Genomic DNA, 18730 nt, shown 5'->3' on the forward strand with positions numbered 1-18730 from the left:
AATCTCCATCATCAAAGGTTTGCTGCTTCTCCAGATACCCTGGCTTACAGTGAAAGATTGCGTTTCCTAATCAGCCAGGACATCCTCACCCTCTGCAGCTCTGTAAAGGAAAAACAGATGAGACTCAAGTCACAACGGCATTAAGGGAAGAAGGGAAGAGAAGGAAAGGGATAGGAGTCAGAGGGAAAAAGGGGCGGTGGAGAAAAATTCTCTCTTTAATTAAGTGCTGGAGATCTCTGCTTGCTGCAATTGTGCATGTTGCAGAAATCACAAGAAAAATTCTGTAACCAATAGATAATTGTACAGCTTCAAAGCTATGCATGCGCATGAACTCTGGGCAGCTTGTGAGACCAAGCATAGACATGAAGGACAATACACAAGCCATGATGTTTGGTGACAGTGAACCTTCAAGCAGGGTTTTCTCAACGCAGATATGTGCTAAAGTATCTGAAAAGAAAAGCGTAAACAGGGTTTTCTCAACAAGGATATATACTAAAGTATCTGAAAAAAGCAAAATCGATTGGAAGTTGCTGTTGCTTGAAATGGACAACAACTGCTTGTACTGCTGCCCGTCTGTTCAATGCCCTCTTCCATTTTGCGTTCCCTTTTCTTCTCTTGCTTACATTAGTGGGCAGGAGGTCTCTTCTTGTGGTGGTGTGGAAATGGTACATCTGTGAAGCTGGGGGCTGCTTCAGAATCTTCACGTCTCACGCCTTCCATTATGAAACATTTTTGCCTTGAGTAAATTAGCTGGAAGTTTTCAGAGGGCAGAATTTTCACCATGCCAATGGGAAGGCAGCCAGAATCTTGAGATTACTTTTTAAAGGCTTTATTTCATCCACAGAAAGTTTATGTGTCGGGCTTGTTAATCTTTTCCCTCTAGAATATCAATTCTGATCCTGAAAGACCTTTCTGTAATGATATCACTCCTTGCAGTATGAACATGTTGGCTCACAGTCTGCTTCTGCAGAGTAGCACATCCTTGCCAAAGTTTGAAAGTCAAAAAGCAGTATTTTTTTATTATTATTTTTATTTGTAGCACTCCTGTATTTCTAGTTGGGTTTTCCTGTACAGAGACCTCTGAAACAGCATTGTCCAAGAGGTTTTACAAGTGCACAAGTCCAATGTGTTGTGGATGTATACAGACTGACTCTACTAAACTTGGTGCACAGGTGCTGTAGAGTGATCTGTGTGTTCATCGTGTCCTAAATTTCTGTAGCTCCAAACAGGTTGACAATTGTTCTAAGCAAACAGTCTCTCTCTTTCTCTGTAAAGTTGATAGAATAATTTACAAAGTGATCTGAAATAATATGACTGTGGTACAAACTCAGCTCTTCCTCCTTAAGTGCTGAATTGGTGGTTCTGGTAATCCCTTACCTTAGTTCCCGGTGGATTTGGTGGGATATATACATATCTGAAAACTTAGGTAAATGCATCTATCCACCTGACCTGTACTTTTTCCACTAAGGCTACATTTGGGGGTTGTGTATTAACTTCATAACGAGGCAACCTGGTATTTTGCTTCCCAGGGCAACTCGCAATAGGACCAAAAGGGGAAAGAGGACTGCCAGGGCCTCCAGGGAGGTGTCTCTGCAGATCCCCGCAACACGTGAATAACCCGCTGTATGAGGAACATGCGTTTGGACACAATTTTCCCAAAGTCCCCGCGGTAAGTAGATTTTCTGGGAGAGGATGTGAGCAGTTTTCCTGGTTTAGGCTGGAACGGAGTTAGTTTTCTTCCTAGTAGCTGGTACAATGCTGTGGTTTGCATTTGGTGTGAGAATAATGTTGATAACACGCTGATGGTTTAGCTAGTGCTAAGTCGTGCTTACTCTGAAGTCAAGGACTTTTCGGTTTCCCATGCTCTGCCAGTGAGCAGGTGCACAAGAAGCCGGGAGGGAGCAGAGCCAGGACAGCTGACCTGAACTGGCCAAAGGGATATTCCATACCACAGAATGTCATGCTCCGTATATAAACAGGGTGGGGGGGTTGGCCAGAGCCTGCCAATTGCTGCCTCGGGATGGGCTGGACATCGGTCACGAGCAATTGTGTTGTGCATTACTTGGTTGGTTTTTTTTCCTTTGGGGTTTTATTCCTCTCTCCTCCTCTCTCCTTTTCATTACAATTCTTGTTATTTCTATTATTATTATTATTTTATTTTCATTACTAAATCGTTCTTATCTCAACCCCCAAGTTTTACTTTTTGCCTGATGCTCCTCCCCCTCCCACTGGGGGCCGGGGGTGGTGAGTGAGTGGCTGCGTGGTGCTTAGTTGCACTTAGGGTTAAACCACAACAGCAGTTCTTAAGTACTTTTACAGTTAGAGGTGTTGTACTTATGAGTATTTTGGATTTAACAGGGAGGATGTCTGTATGCAGGCAATGTGTCATTTCTAGTACCCAAAACCTCTAGGTTCAGTCGGTGCAAAAGAATTTGGTCTCATAACTAGTCTGAGGGTTGTGTGACTGTGGTGCCAAAAAGTGGCTATTTCAAACCACCAGTAACACAGCACATGTTTCAGAAAACTTTTTTGAAGCCTGAAGATGCTCTTTTCCATCTCCTACTATACATATATAATCTGTTATTTCAGTAAATTGAAACATATTTCAGATTGGTCAGTGAAATAAGCATCTCTTTCTTGCTTATTTTTCGCATCTTCTTCTGCAAAGACAGTGATTTCAGAATTGAATACTGGAGTCAAGCGTTTTGCATATACAATAGAACTTTTCCCCAAAGCACAGACCCTCTACCCTGAACCAAAAAGGAGTCCTCACAAACCGTGGGAGTCTGACTTCTGAGTTCCTGTCCGTAGGCCTACACTTTATATAGCTAATTCCGATCTCTGGCCCTCTTGAAACCGTTTTTACAAGTAAATTGGACAAAGTATTTTAAAGGACAAGTAATTGCTGGAAAGTGACCGAGCGATTTTTCATCTCTGATTTCTTTGGGCTTTGTAAATACTGTTTCTGTCCTTTTCCTTCAGCTGGGCCCTACCTTATTATTTTGTGCATTGTAGCACTTAATCAGCAATGAAATTGCTACCTCGCTGCTGTGCACCAGTATAGCCCAGCCACTCCACTCATGTAAGTGGATATTGCGTGGTGTCTGGTCCTTTCTGAATGACAGTAATCAGCACTTAGCTTTGTTAACTTCCCCATCTGTCAGGTTTTCACAGAGCTGTTCCAGGGTGTGAAAGGGACGTGCTCACAACACTGCCCACTAAACTGGGTCATTGAACTCGATCTTTTGCAAGTCTTGTCAGCTGCTCACTCATCCCTGTCTGTGTTGCATTACAAAAAAACCCACCCTTTAAAAAAAAAAAACAAACAAAAAACCCACATAATGGTGAGAGAAGAAAATGCATGAAACAAAGGTGCATATTGCATCATGCTGCATGCTATTGCAAAAAAATTATCTTGTACTTCACAGCATGTAGAACTCATAGGAAAAGGTATAAGGCTTGCAAGTTCTGTGTAGGTCTTAGCACCCCCTTCTCGATCAGGCACAGTTTCATATTTGATCTTAAAAGACGGTAATGAGAGTGTAAGCACCTAAAACATAAGTACCCTACACTGTCACTGTGAACCCTCATTTGATGATGATCATGTGCCGTTCTGTTCTCAGAAGTGCAGGCTGGCAAAGCAGCAAGCCTCAGCTCTGAAAGCTCCCCATTTGCCTGCCCCATTTATTTCTTACTCCCTTGAGCTTAACATTGCTGTTATTTATTCTGCTCAGATCCCCATGTAGCAGCTTTGAAGCCTGCCTTGCACTGCTTGAAAACTGTTGTCAGGGTTTCTATAGCTGCACATGGAAAAGACCCAGGGACGGTGCTCCGTGGCCCCAGTCCCGGTGTCCTGTGGTTTCCCAAAGCAGCCCCCGACCGCAGCGTGTCCCCAGTGCAATCACCCGCTCACCCACCAGCTCCGCAGGTGCCAGCACCACCAGAAGAGGGGAGAGCCTGGGAAACAAAGTGCCATTTTTCTGGCACTGGCTAAGATTCATTCTGGTTTTTAAATCTTTAGCAATTTCAAAGGCCAGTATCTGGAACAGAGAGTTTCCGAGAGCACAGATCTGCTACTGATTTCAAGAGAAACGTAGAGCTCCGGGGCTGGGACTTGAGCTCCTGCACACATTTACACAATCAGTTCTTCACTAGTTTTCTATTTCTTTGCTTTTTTTCATTCAAGCTGAAGGCATTTTTATTCAATGCTTCTTTAATGACATTGGCCTTTGTCAAGGACTAGGGTAATATTCTGCCATGTAAAAATTTCAGCGTACTTTGTTTTAAAAAGAGCCAGTTCTGTTTCTGCTGGTGGGAATCAGGCTCAGCCCTAAATCCATTTTGCTCAGAAGCCCTCCATTTGCTTTTTCTTAATTTAAAAATGGTTTGAATCTTGCTATAAATTAATTTGATTAAGTTGCTGAATGAAGATACTCTTTCCAAATGCCCCTTACAGCCAATTTCAGTGACTGAGACGTTAAAAAAGATGGGTAAGAGAGCAGCTTGCACTAATTTTTCCAATTTGAACTGATTTTTTTCTGTTTAATTGAAGACTTGGCTTTAGACCAAAGTATAGGCACGTAAAGAAACATGCATTTCAATGCCTATTAAATCTAAACAAAGTACAAAGAAGTAAAAGGTAAGTGAAGGTTGCATTGAGCAAGGCATTACTTATTTTGTAGCCACGAGCATGCCTAAAAAATTATAGGCAAACCAACAAAAAGCTCTTACACCCCTATGGATTTTGCAATTGTTCCAGCATCTAACCATTTATCTGACAGTTTAGCAATGTTTTCACACAAGTATTTGCAGTTTTGTTACCCATGGATGTGCTTTTTGAAATAGGGGCCATTGGAGCCATAGCTAGGTGCTCAGGAAGGACCATTCTCCTTTGGAAATTGGTGTCTGTTCTTACCCATCACTAAGGAGCCACTTATGGTCTGGCAGTCCATAGGTGTAAGCTCTCACACCATTCTGTTTCCAAAAAAAAAAAAAAAAACCAAAACAAAACCAAACCATTTTTCTGTGTAATTATTTACCTATTTGGTATGTCGGTTGGCAAAACTAGATTCTGTGACAATCCAAAATACTTCTTAAGAGGGTTACCGATCACCTCTTTTTCTGTGCCCCAGATTTTTGTGGTGAATAATCAAGAAGAACTGGACCGGTTAAACACTGAAAACGCCTTAGCTTTTAGAAGAGATCAGAGATCTTTGTATTTCAAGGATACCTTTGGATGGCTCCCAATCCAGGTGAAAATGTGACTGTGGTCTCAGAAAACTCGTGAGTGTATGTTTCATTTCTAAACACTGAACATACTTCTGTACTGAAGGCATCATACAGAATCAATGAAACAAATGGAGAAAAAGCTTATTTTTGAGCACTGCCACAACTGTACCTAATTCTGTGATTGTTGTTCACAGGGGTCTTAATTACTGAGGCATTACCTCATCAGTGGTGCATGTTTTGCTAACCTCCCTGTGAACCAGGCTCCCCTGGTGAACAAACTGGGGCTGAGTCCAGGGAATTACGACAGTTAAGAGCATTTTTTATTTAGTACAAAATGAGGCAAAACTCACCAGAGTGCAAAATTGCGGAAAAACACAAACCCTGCAAACCGAAACCGTGTATTTCGTTAATGCTTCAAGAGGCTCACCTGAGTCCTGCTGAAATCAGTGGCAGGATCCTTCCTGTGTCCACTGGACTTTGGGTCAGATCCTGTATAAATCCCATGAACCACCAAATGGTGGGATATGAAAACCCGGTTGAGGATCTGCCTCCTGCAGCCTTTCACCCCCTCTGTTTGCTAGCCAGGCTGCTCCTGGTCCGGTTCGGTAACCGCTGTGTCTTTGTTTGGCCAGCTCACCCCTTTCTATCCCGTGGATTACCGCTTTGAGGGTGGCAGTACCTGTGGAGACGGGATCGTACAGGACGGGGAAGAGTGTGACGATGGCAATGCGGTTGTGACTGATGGCTGTATAAGTAAGTTGCAGTGTGGCAGGAGCAGCCCCTTTCCACCAGGGAAGGTGCATCACTTGTTTCCACGCTGCTGTCTGACTGACACAAGCGTTCCACGGAGGAGCTTGCGTGGTTAGCGGATTGAGTGCGGGCACGGGGCGGGGGGGAGGCACAATGGTCGCGGTGCGAAAGCTGAGGCCCTTCGTGCACGCGGATGCCACACGCCTGCACAAGACCGATGTGTCACCAAGCGCTTCCCACGCGTCCTCGCTGAGGACTGTGTACCTCGCTGAGCAGAAGTGTCTGCAGCCAGAGCAGAACCACTGCATTTCAGGGGCCAAGTCCAGCAGCTGGTTGACATACACACCTTCCCCGGGGGCTGCCGGCTTTCTCACCAAAAGACGCAGCGTGCCTTTGCCGTGCACCGCAAAACCCCTTGGGACAGATGCTGAAGCTGGCTGTTTCTAATAGTAAGCCAGATCCTGGCTCCAGTAAAACTGCTTTGGATTTTGTTGCTCACTAGCGTAAGGAAGGTGTCAGCCGACTGCCTTCACTGTTTACGTTTATACAACATTTGATTCCCGTCTAGTCAGGGTTCCTTTCATTTTGCTGGTTATGGGTAGCAAAGAGCATATAAGCATACAAGCAGCTGTGGCAACCTTCACTTCTACTTTTCAGTTACTTTTACCACTTGATTCCTTCCCCAGCGCGCAGCACGTGGCACCATCTACAGCTGACACACAGCAGGTTTGGTACTCGGTTGGTTCTAGCAAAGGGATGCTTCTTCACATTTCAGAACAGGTATCAGCCAACACCGAAAGATGCAGCTTTTTCTTTTTTATCAACACAGCCCTGCTTTTTTAGCCTCCCTTTGAAAACGAGGTGTATGCAGCCATGCTCTCTGTGAGTTTGGCCACCCATTTTTCCATCACCACCCTTTCCCTTATAACTTAGGAATCCCAGCCAACGTCTCAATGACAACAGGAAAGAGATTTCAAAGGCAGTTCAGCTGCAGCAACAGGTATAGGGACACGCAGAAGTAAATGCCCCTCCAAGTCTGCCTGACTGCAGAGTCATCCAGTGAGAGAGCACGAGCTCTCCAGGCTCCAAGCATGAGAAAATGATTCAATTAGAATTTGCAATCAACTGTGGGGAACAAGCATGCAGCAAAATAGTGTTCCTTAGTTCTAGTGCCTGCAAAATTGTATATAGTGTGTCTGGAGGCACACTGTGTTACTTTCTGCTATCCACTGGGCAAAGCCTCAGGTCAATCAAGGCCTTGCAATACATGGACTTCTGACAGTGACCTGATCCAAAGAGTTATCATCGAGTTACTTGGAAATGAGCAAATCATCATCCTTCCACTCTTCTGACTGAACCAAAAGAAAAAAGCTAACCTAATGTTAAGGCAATTTAATTATGAAATAGGCTTGTTGTTCTTAGAAGCATCAATTTGTAACAAATAGATCCTTGGTGCAATTAATTAACCATTTTTTTTAGTAAATAACCCACTTTAACTCTTCTAAACTCCCTGTTGTTGAAAGTCCTTTCAATCGCTTAACACTATCTCTGAGAAGATGTCAAAGGGATCTTAGCTAAATGAATTTTTTCAAGTTATAAAGTCATAGTCAAAAAGTTGAAGACATCAAAAGCAAAGTCCTGTTGCTAAAATAGCAAAAAAAACCCGCAAATGACTGCAGCCTACATGTCAGTCACCATGAAAAAATGTCACAAGGCCCACGCATGCTCAAGTCAGTAGGAGTCAGCAGTGGGAAAAACACCTTTTTGGCAATCATTACATACTTTTTTATTTGATAGACAGGCACTAGGTCTGCATAGTTCTGTTCATATGTGGGTACTCACTTGCAGTAGACACGCATAGATACTGTGCAATATTGGGTAAAAATCTAGGCTGGTATTTTCAAACCACTTAACAACCTCGGAGTGTTATTTTGAAATTGTGACCTCCGAAATCATTTATGTTACCTATATTTTACGCTCCCTGTAATTTGTGTTGATAGTAATTTTCTATGGTAATAGTAATTATTAGAATAAATGCTGTCGTAATTAGTGTTTCTGTAGTACTTACTTATTTTTTGTAGTTATCCATTCTTTCCCTTGGTCATTGAAATCAGGCTGAAGAAAGCATTCTTTGTAGTGAATATCCTTACAGGATGCCCTCCCCAAAATGCTTTGTTTTATACTTTATCCTTAAAAATCTAGTTCCACTTACCTCACCTGCCTCTTCTACATATGAAGTGCCTTGAAAGTTTTTCTTTCTATGTTTTTCACTAGGATGCCGCCGTGCTTACTGCGGAGATGGCTACAGACAGGAAGGGGTGGAAGACTGTGATGGGAAAGATTTTGGATATTTGACATGTAAAACGTATCTCCCTGGGTATGTATGAGCTATCTTCAATTTGGTTCAGTTTTGTTTTGCTTTGTTTTCTTTTTTTTTCTCTTTGCCAGCTTTAAAACCAAATAGTACTACCCAAATAAGCCTTGTTCCACTGGGACCACTGCAGGTAGTGGGGGGAGAAAAAGTCTATCAGCTTATTTCTGCATATTGTTGGCTTGAAAAGGGCTAAATCTCATCTCCCAATAATCAGCATGTGCCTTTTTCTGTACAGAATGAGTGAAGGTCACGCAGGCATACATTTGCCCATTGCATGCAAAGAGTTCCTCATTCGGTGACATTATCATTGCATTGATGTTCACCTGTGATATACCAAGAGTAGGAAAGACCATGAGAAGGAAATGATCACACTGAAGGAAAAAAGACCCCAGACCCCAACCTCCAGCCAGCCTCCTGTTGCCCTTACCATTAACAGGTGCTCTAGGGGTATCTTTGTTTCTGCATCAATCGGGTCGTCTATCAGCCTTTCCAAAGACCAGGAAATTCATTCAACAGCAGATGCAAAGCCAGGCACTTCCTTAGCAATGTCCTTCATTTAAAACATCTGCTTATTGTTGACTTGCCTTCTCTGCCTTTGTTTAAGCAGCTTCCTCTGGTCAGCACTTTGCCTCCAGCAGCAGTACCTCTATTTAACTGTCAGGTATTGTTACTAGCTAACAGGAAACATTTAATTTGCAAATGAAATTATGCGCAGAGCCCTCATCATTCATGGAAGAATAATGTGCTAATTGACAGGAATAAGAAACCACAGGATGTCTTTGTAAGTCAAATGCTGTGCTAATCCTTCCCCTGCAATTGTTGGAGCACTCCTGGTGTAAGAGATTACTAAAATGAGACCAGCAAACCTGACAACCTGAAACGTTTTACAGAGATCTCATCTTCAGACAGTGTGGTGCTGGTTTCTACTGTGAAAAGTATTTATTCCCTTCTAAGAGTCTGAAGTTTGGCGCCAAAAATAGCACCACAAAAGCTTGAGAAATTAGCTTGAGAAATTTTTATAAATTTCACTTCCCATGTATAACCAAGTTGTGAAGAGCAACTGAGATCCTTTATTTTTGTGTGTGCAGTCTGCAAATTATCTGCTAAAGAAAAACCTGTGAATCACGAGTAAAATGGGTAAGTCTGTGAACACGGCACTCCCACACAAGTTTCATTGCAAAGCACCCATTCCTCCAAGAGCTCAGCTCTAAGATTTTTGCTTTTTCTACTCTTTCCAGCCCCAAAATCCTTCTTCATATTTCACACACCTTCACTTCAGATTTTGTGATGCTTTTCTGAAAATACAGGTTATCCAAGAACATAGTTCTAAGAATCTGCTTAATGGGTGCTTAATCCACAGCTTGTGGATTATCTGATGGATGGGTTATTCACTTAGACATATGCTAGCCATAAAACTTCTATTAAAATGCTTATTTTATTAACATGTCTGGTCTGGTCTTCAGTAGGTAGAATCACTGCAGCTCAGTTTAAGTCAGTAGGAAGACAAAAATCACTGGTTTTCCTTATTTTGCAAGGATTTACTTTTTTTTATTTCAAAGGTGGGCATGTGTCACAATCATTATCTCAAGTACATGAAAAGTAAGTAAAAGGTCAGGCACAGTCATGTCTGCTGGAGCTACTGGAAGTAACTGGAAAAAGACTTAGCTCAGAGCCTCAGGTGGTCCGTTACACAGTTCCCGTGGGAGAGCCAAGGCCTCCTGCACCCATCCCTGCACAGCGCTCAAGTCCCAGTGTCAATGGGGATTTTATTTTTTTTAATTGACTTTACTAGGAATTATGTCCTCCCTCATAGTTCCTTCTGGACTTTTTTTTTGTTGTTGTTGACAAGGGGGAGCACAGTAGACCACTGATGGAAATTACCCTCTTATTTTGGTTCCCATATGTGGCTGCACATGGCATTTTCTGATGTTCTTCACTCCTACAGAAAGTTACATCCGGGAACTATATGATGTGAACTATAGCATACTTTGAAACGGAGATATTCTCTTTTATTTTAGGTCTTACGGAAAATTGCGATGCACTTCTTACTGCTACATTGACTCTACACAGTGTCGATACTTCACATGAGAGGAGCGGAGGTGGATAGCATCCCACATGTAGCGGGGTGCTAGGTGCTACACTGTCATCTATCCAAGAAGGACTGGGACAAAAATAAAACCCCACCCACCTCTGTGTGAAAACCAAGAGACATCATGCTGCTGATGGCCATTTTGACATGTTGGGGTTTTGCTTTTTGTTGTCGTTTTTTCTTTTCTTTTTTTTTTTTTTTTTTTTTAATTAAGTCAGATGATTGGGAAAGAATAGGACCACTGCATCCTGTCTTAAGAGAGAAATGTCGAACAGTGTTTGCCAGTAAGACTTTCATGTGGCTGCAGACAGCAACATGCTCTCCATCACAAATGCAGCGTTCAGCTACTGGAAACTGAGTTTCACTAACCAGGAATATTGTGTAACAATTACCTCGACTTAGCACTGTTAAACCTACATGTAAGCTCTTCAGGGTTTTTGTCTTTAAACCTTCTCAGCATAAACACGAAGCATATCTTGGATGCGGTGTTTATAGAGACTTTTTCTTTTATGATAATGTGAACTTTGCAAGCGTTGTATCCACGTGAGTGATGACTTCAGCGACATTAATGTCAACTATACACCTGCCTGGGTTGAAGGAGCAGAGGCCCTTCAGTAAGTGCTTTCAGGATCAGCAAATCAGCCAAACAAGCTGGTTAACGTCACCTTCAGGCTAAGACGTTTGGCGGTCTGTGTGTCTGTGTGCATGCATGGAAATACAAGCAGTCACACGAGGGCTGAAACTGCAGACCACAAAGGCCAAACTGGACAAATAAACTGTGAAATAGCCACAGAAAAGGAGCTCTCTCCCAGGAGAAAATCAGACAAGGAGAGAAGATAAAGAAGGAATGTATTTCCGTATTTTTCACCTCTGTGCTGAGCTGGCGGGGCTCTGCATGACCCCGAAGGTGTTGGGACAGCGTTGGTTCCCTGCCTGAATCCACAGCGTGACACTTTGCCTTCACTCTGGTTTCTACACTGGAAGGTTTTTTCGTTTTCATCCCCTTGTCCACCCAACCATCATCATTCAATTACCAGTTATACCCTGTCCTCTCTCCCTTTCACGGTTCCTGCCATCGTGTCTGGGGTACGTTCTCACTTTTGTATTGCTGTAAATCAGATCTTAGAGTAGGGTGTTTATAGATGTTCATTCATGCTGTGTAATGTACATGTATTTTTGTTTTTCACGAAGTTTGTTCAACTATATTAGCTCTGATAGGAATCAGGGTAATTATATACTTATTTATTAACAGGCATTAAAGAGCAAATATCACACGGGAAGCATATTAAGTGTTATATGAAAAAGTCTAACAGAAGAATATGAAACAAAGGATGTGCAGAATTAAGAACTAAAAGACTCAAGTCAAGGTGTTATTTTCATACACGCCACTCTTTCCTGCTTCGTGATAAATGCTGTACATAACTGTTTAAAATGCGTGAGTTACCAGTACCAGTGACAGCACTGCAACAGCTGCACTTACACTGGTACTTCTGTAAAGGGTAAATAAAGGTGGATGTTGCATTATAATGATAACATATTAAAGCAATCAAGAAATGCATACAACTTTTGCAACCTGTGTAGAAGACTTTAACTCTGCATGTCCAAAGTGATACTGTAAATCACCAATTAAAAAAAAAAATCGAACCCCAAACAAACTAGTGAACTCTGTGGGTATCACTTACCTGGTCTATTTATGTTGCTATGAGGCCAAGCCACCAGTATTTGTAGCCCAGTTCCATAGTTCAAAGTTTTGCATTGTGTTGCTTTGTTTTCTTTATACAGAGGTCTTAATAAAAGGTCAAGGAACTACTTGGGCAAGGAAGTTGCCATAAGCTCTGGAAATCTGCGCACTAGCACAGCTGCCTTTTACTTCCCTGTGCTTGTGCAAGTGGCAGGTTCTGGCAGCCTCACACCGTATGGGAGCACGTATCCCGTCAGGAGGCTCTCGAGGACGGCCATTCTCCCAGCTGAATGTCATCCTGGCCAACCTTCCAGCTGAACCTCTGGCAACATCTGCCAGGTGTTACCATCCTGGGCTTGGAGACGCTTTATCTGAACCCCTCACGTTCTCCAAGGAGTTAATCTCTACTCCCTAAAAGGCTGGAGTCTTTGACAAATTTGATAATCCCAGTGGCCTTTCACCTTCACTTTTAAGTCACATCATTCTTAAAAGCTCCTGCTTCCAAAGGACACGGATGTTGCAAAGATAAGCGCACAGAGTGTAGGAAACGTAAACAGGAGATGTGATCACATAGGTAAAATCACGCTGTGCTGTGCACATTCAGGAAGGGGCGTACCAGTCTGTTGAGCAAACATTCACAAAGCATGGATTCTAAATGGCCTTTATTAATACAGCACAAACAATTCAGCATCTTAACAGAAAGCAAGCAACGTCAGATATAAGGGGGAAAAGAAATGACCATGACATGAAACAAGTTTCTCACTACCTTTACCGCCTCGTTCCCCTGAGATGATAAAGCATGAGAAAGGCATCTGGGAAGGTGTTAAGTATATATGATTTAAAGGCTGCAAAAGAAGTCCTTCCTCTTTATTTCTGACATACCTGCTTTATCATTAACTGGGGATTCTTCAGCTGGATGGTGCCTGGTCTGCTGTGAATTATCTTCCCTCCTCTGAGTTTCTTACCACATTGTGCCAAGACTGGTTCAAAAATTAATTGGGGTACTTCAGTTCCTTGGCCTTTTTTAGCAGCAAATGCTTGTGGGAGAGTTTTCTAATGATTAGTATGTTAACTCTAGACAAATACAAAAACAGTATGATCTTACGCTATGCACTGATTTAACTGTATACTAAAAATCCAGCTTGCACTTAATATATAATATATAACTAAATATATGTAGTTACCTACTGCATGTATTAGCAGCTCATGTCAATAAATCATGCTACCTTACTTCCGCCATGTCCTTATTTTCATTTATTTCATTTTGGGTTTAACCACCACAGTTTTTAAATGTAATTATCTAGCTTAAGATGCTGGGGAAGGAAAAAAACCCCAGTGCCTCCCCTCCCATGCCTGTTGCCCCCTCCCTGCCTGCCGCTGGACCCGGCGTGCACAGCCCGGGACTGCGACTGCGCACCCCTGCGCTGGCCTTGCTGCTGCCTCGGCCCCAGGCTGACCTGTGCAACATGCTGGGTGCACAACTGCTCCACATCCATCGATTTCTGGTTGTGGTCAGTGTCACATGGACTACTCTCAATAAGGCTTTGGTCTGCGGTTCCGGGGATTATCTCCTCCTGCTACCTCATAATGTACTGGCGGGTTTGTAATGGCTAACGGAGACTGAGCCGATGGCTGCAAACCAGAAAGCGATGGGTGTTGGGTGCTGATGGATGAGGGAATGGCGATGCTGGCACACCCAGGCTCGGGGAAGAGGCTCCTGCATTGCCCTAGCAGCCAGCAAGGCTGTCTTTGCATACAATGGGGCATCCCAGAGAGGGGCAGTGCTGTCTCACCCCAGGGGAAATGGAACTGTATTGACAGCGGGAGAACAACCGAGCCAAAGGGCGGTATATTTTCTGCCCGTCCTTTCTGTGACACTCACCTCTCTGGCTTCCCAAATGCCTACGTCACGTCTCTCTCAACTTCAAATCATTCAGATTGTAGCTGCCAACCCTGTCCTTGCTCATAGATCAGGCCATGCAGCTCATCTCCTTTCTTTGTTCTTACGGTTTCCTTTAACAGTACCAAAATTCATATCCTTTGTAGTCCCTTCAAAACCCTGCAATGGCCTCGCTGCTCTGCAGGCACTGGTTTTCGTCGGCTTCTTTTTCAGCCTCTCATGCCATCCCTTTTCTAACCCCTGCATGCCGCAGCCCCGCAAACAGCACAGCAAAGCTCCTTGGCCACGGTTCTTACCTTCTTAAAGGATGGCTTCTTCGCAAAGCCGACCTCAATGTCTTGAAAAATCATGCGGTGCAATTTCCATTTCAGTCCCACTGATTTGGATAAGGGGATTGGTGGTTATCCTTAAACTGGGAGTCCCCCAGAACGGGCACTGTCCCTGAGCACCAGCTGTTTACAAGTAATATCAGTAGTAAGTCCCCAGTTAGCTGCTTTGGGGGACAATTCAATAGCTTTGGCACTCTGCTGCCACATAAAATCAGGGCAGGTATTAACCAAAATAAACCCAAGAGGAGTAAAGCAGTGCTGCGCTGTGATTCTTTGATGATACTCAAGTGTATCATGCAGGCAAGGCAATGCTGCAAGATCTTTAAAGAGTTGGGAAAACCATGTTTTAAATTATGAAGGGTGAGGCAACAGAGAGCACTTTGCGATACTTTCAAGTTCCGCCTCTGATAGCTTTTGCCTAAGGAGATGGATATGGCAAAGCAAGCATCCCTTCCCTGGAAACCATTCTTTCCGTGGGAAGCTGAGTAATGGGCTATTGAACTCTGCTACAGGCAATGTAGGGTGCTGGCAGAAAGACAAAGTAAAGCAGGCGACTGACTAGCGAATGTAAAATTGGGATCAGGAATTTGGTTCGGAGTAGCTGATGTTTATTGATCTGGTAAGGCACAGTGCAACTTGCAGACCGTCTGAGCGCTGCCAAACCTTAATCAAAGAGGAAAAAGGAACAAAACCTAAGCAAATGAGCTATTTCGTGTCTTTTCTGAACACGGTCAGTGAAAAAAAAACCCCACTGTGTTAATGCATTCGGTTACATGCCTGGCAATGTGCTCTTTGCTGCAAACTGGAGCCCTCTGTGCTGAAGGCTGGTGTCACTCCAGGTCTAAAGAGGCAGGAGCAAAGCCTGGACACATGTTTTTATTGCATCGGTAATTACTGGGGCATTTAGGAGGATGGCCCTGAGCCAGCCCAGCCGAGGAAAGGCTGCGTTTGAAAGGGTAGCCAAGCCAAATTATATTAGTGTGTACTCCTGCTTGAAATTACATTAGTGGCTACTTCCCTCCCTCTGCCCCCCACAAAATCTTGGTGCTTATAAAGGACTGAGTTACAGCCCTGGCCTTTCAGGGTTTTTAATTCATTCTGACAGTTTCCTGTACATCTGACAGGGGGTCCAGTTTGGATGCACAATCTTCTCGAGTGAGAGAGAACAGCGTTTAAACAGCCTATTTTGCTGCAGCCTTCCCACCCGCTACTGGCCAAGTAGCCTCCCCTGCACAGGGAAGATGCTCAGCGTTTTCTTTGGGAAAGGAGGGGGAAGGAGAACCATGGAGCTGAACCCATCAGCACCTCCCATCACAAAGCCAAGCTCCGCAGGAGCCAGAGCCTCTTGCCATCGTGCTCGGGGCGGGAACCGGCCTTGTGCCACACGTTGCATGGAAGTATTTCATGGTCTTCAGGAAAAGCCACCTGCCAGGCTGTCCCCAGGGCCAATGCTGCTGGTGGCACCTCCTGCAGGACACAGGGAAGGGCACAGCACTCCCCGAGCTGTTTTGCAGGCGCAGTTGGGAGCCAGCCCAGCTGGTGTGTGACAAGATGAACGCAGAGCCTTGACAGAGCTGGAATCCGAGGTAACAGCACAATAAATCAGCCGAGAGGAAGAGGAGGTAACATTAACCTCCTCACACAGCAGCGCGTTTAGTATATTTAGAAACTCGGCAACTGATGACCCTCTCTCAGCCAGTCTAAAGCATCACTTTTTAAGAAGTGTACAAACGGACATCAGGGTTAAATTTAAGCCTGTTGCAAGGTGTATGTGTTTGACCCTTGTGCCAGGCATGGGAGGAAACTTTCAGGATTCACCTTGGAGAGGAGACAGAGACCTGTCAGGGTCCTCAGCATCCCCTGCATGGTGTGAGCAGGGGGGATGACAGTTATTCACCGTCACCCTCCCAGGAGGAAGAGGCACCCAACAGCATTTCCCGCTGAACCATTACTGAGAGGTGTCTCAGGACGTGGAAAACGCAGGCATCTAAAAATGACTTTCCTTTGCCCTCTTAATCAGAGCATCTCTGATTTGGTGGAGCTAGGAAGGAGTATCTTGGGGACCCCATACTGCTCCCCAGCCCCATCCCAGGGGCCCAAAAACTTTTTAGTGATCAATTTTGTTTGGAAGAGAAGAGCTCCTATCGCTTCCTGCCTTTCCCATTTCCATTGGCCACATTCCTCCATGAAACTCACAACGCAGTGTAGAAGAATTAGAAAGGAATGAAGGCAGGTTAATTGACATTGATAATATACAGCTGTGGGCTGGCTTCAGGGGCGGTGAGTTGGCTGATGTGGATAAGGTGCAGGTGAGGCTGGTTCCTGCTAAGTAGTTAAATAAGCTCGAAGGGGTGTGGAAGAGGAGTGCTTGATGAAGAGAAACCTGGAAGAAGCAGAGGGAGGACAGAGGGTGCCCTGGATGTAGGAGAGGTCCATGGGAGAAGCAGGGGGCCTGGATGAGGGGAGGATGGCTGAGAGAGGAGCCTGGAGAGGGAAGAATCTGGATGCAGAGGCAAGAAGCAGGGTGAACTGGCCTGAGAAGGATGAAGAGACGGCATAGACAGTAGGCAACCTTGTGAAACCTTGTGGGGGATTGGTGGCTGTGCTGGGGCAAGGTGTGGGAACTACTTATTGATGTTAACCTGGTACGGGGTGGTAAAAGCCTTGTTGCAGCGGGCTAGTTGTGAAGTGCTGTGACAATGCAGGAGCTGGGGCAGGCTGTGCTGAGCCAGGCAGGCATCTGGGGCAGGTTATGTTTGGTGCTCCCTATGCCTTCCTCTTGGAGGTTATTTGATGGGCAAACTGGTAACCCAACCCTGACACTTTATAGCGGTATCATTTTACGCGTAGTTTATACATTTCCATCTTACCCACTTGGCACTACTGCTCAGAGGATGGGATGTGCTGAGCGAGATAATATTGAGAACTGCTTAGGTTTTGAGTTGTTACGAGACTTAAAGGGGAGGATGACTGATTAGAGGTAAGAAATGGAGAATAGTTCGGACAACTGAACTGTCCAGAAGTGTTCTGTTGAAACGCGTATGTTATGGGCCAAAACCCACAGGGAGGCTGGTCATGAAGTACAGTAACCAGCCAGATTTAAGCTGCAATGCTCCAGTGCATTCAGATAAACCATATGGTGGCTGTAGCGATGTGTTCCTATTTCGCTGCCATTTGACCAGAGACTAGTTGCCAAACCCAGCTGTAACCCCGCAGCAGAAGTGTGGGACCAGTGGGGTAAAGCTGGTAATCTCACTAGTCTTGGTGGGCACGGTGAAGGGCAGGGAGGCTTGTTCTGTGCCAGGACTTTCTGAGCAAGACAACATCTGTTGTGAAATGCTGCAGGATTACAGCTTCTAAATAAAGCCGGAGAGTTGTACCTGTTGCTGCCTGGGGTCAGCAGGCTCTCCCTTAAGCTGTCTGAGCTGGAGCTTTTATGCTAATCTGAAGATGTAAAATATTTGCTCTCTGCTCCATGCTATCCAGTTATTTGATGGGCAATAATATCCTGTATAGGTTTGTGGCAGGGAAGACTGAACTGCTGCGACTGACTCTTGGGGCAAATAAGTTGATATCAGAGTACTGCATATAGGGAAGGAAGAACCAAGCCCTAAATAATGGCATAGAAATAATGCGATTATTCCTCCTGCATCCAGAAGTCGAGCATCTGTTAATTAGGCCATTTGTGAGGGGAAAGGCATGCACTCTTTACCTGTACTGCCCGTGTGTTGCAGCCCTGAGGATGGCAGGACTCTAGCTGAGGGGCAAAGCCCCCCTCAAAATGCAAAGCCCCCCAAAAGGTGGCCAGCAATGTCTCGGCAGCGGGGGTTCTGCCACGCCATGCAGCACTGTGCGGGCAATGCCAGGTAGCTCAGGTTGCCCTCCTTGCATGCAACACCCATGCCCATGTTTCATGGTGGGGTGCTCTGCTTGGTGACCACATCTGTACCTGAAGGTCAAAGACAGGGTTTTTCGGGTGTTTTGTTTGTTGTTTTTTTTTTTTTTTTTTTTTGGGGGGTGTGTGTGTGTGTGTGTTTTGTTTTTTTGGGGGCTGATTATGTCTTTGCTTCTGTTGTAATAATAGTTAATAGAAACTTTTGGGCTGGCTGACAAGAAGCATGCCTAAGCTCTTTGAAATAGTCCCAGGGTTTTTCCCAAGCTTCCACCCAGGGAGAGCAGCCTGCTCAAGGTGACTGATGGAGTGTGAGGTGGATAAAAGCAGCAGTGACTATTTATATATGCTGGCGGGGTGCTGTAAATCCAAGGTGAGAGGCTACAAATCCTTAAAAGACTGGGAGGGAAGGGGAATTTAGTAAGCCGGATTGAAGAAGATATACTGTGAAATGTCCTGGCAGGATCCAATGTGCAACTGGGACAC

The 18730-nt window shown here is 44.5% G+C and overlaps 1 protein-coding gene across 7 annotated transcripts in view; it reads left to right on the top strand.

The window, feature by feature from the left end:
• Positions 1 to 18346, top strand: part of COLQ (collagen like tail subunit of asymmetric acetylcholinesterase) — a 50825-nt gene extending 32479 nt beyond the window's left edge. For 4 of the 7 annotated variants that reach the window (XM_080386467.1, XM_080386471.1, XM_080386472.1 and 1 more), the window contains 4 exons: positions 1530 to 1669; positions 5133 to 5252; positions 5862 to 5982; positions 6666 to 8348. In XM_080386467.1, coding sequence (XP_080242593.1) covers positions 1530 to 1669; positions 5133 to 5252; positions 5862 to 5982; positions 6666 to 6865 — 581 coding nt within the window. In that variant the 3' untranslated portion in view covers positions 6866 to 8348. Of the gene's footprint in view, positions 1 to 1529; positions 1670 to 5132; positions 5253 to 5861; positions 5983 to 6665 lie in introns of all 7 variants that reach the window. The other 3 variants (XM_080386470.1, XM_080386469.1, XM_080386468.1) reach the window with 3 other exon arrangements.
• The last annotated feature ends 384 nt before the right edge of the window (positions 18347 to 18730 follow it).

The sequence above is a fragment of the Falco punctatus genome, assembly GCF_963210335.1.
Source record: "Falco punctatus genome assembly, chromosome: 4".
NCBI classification, from domain to species: Eukaryota; Metazoa; Chordata; class Aves; order Falconiformes; family Falconidae; genus Falco; species Falco punctatus.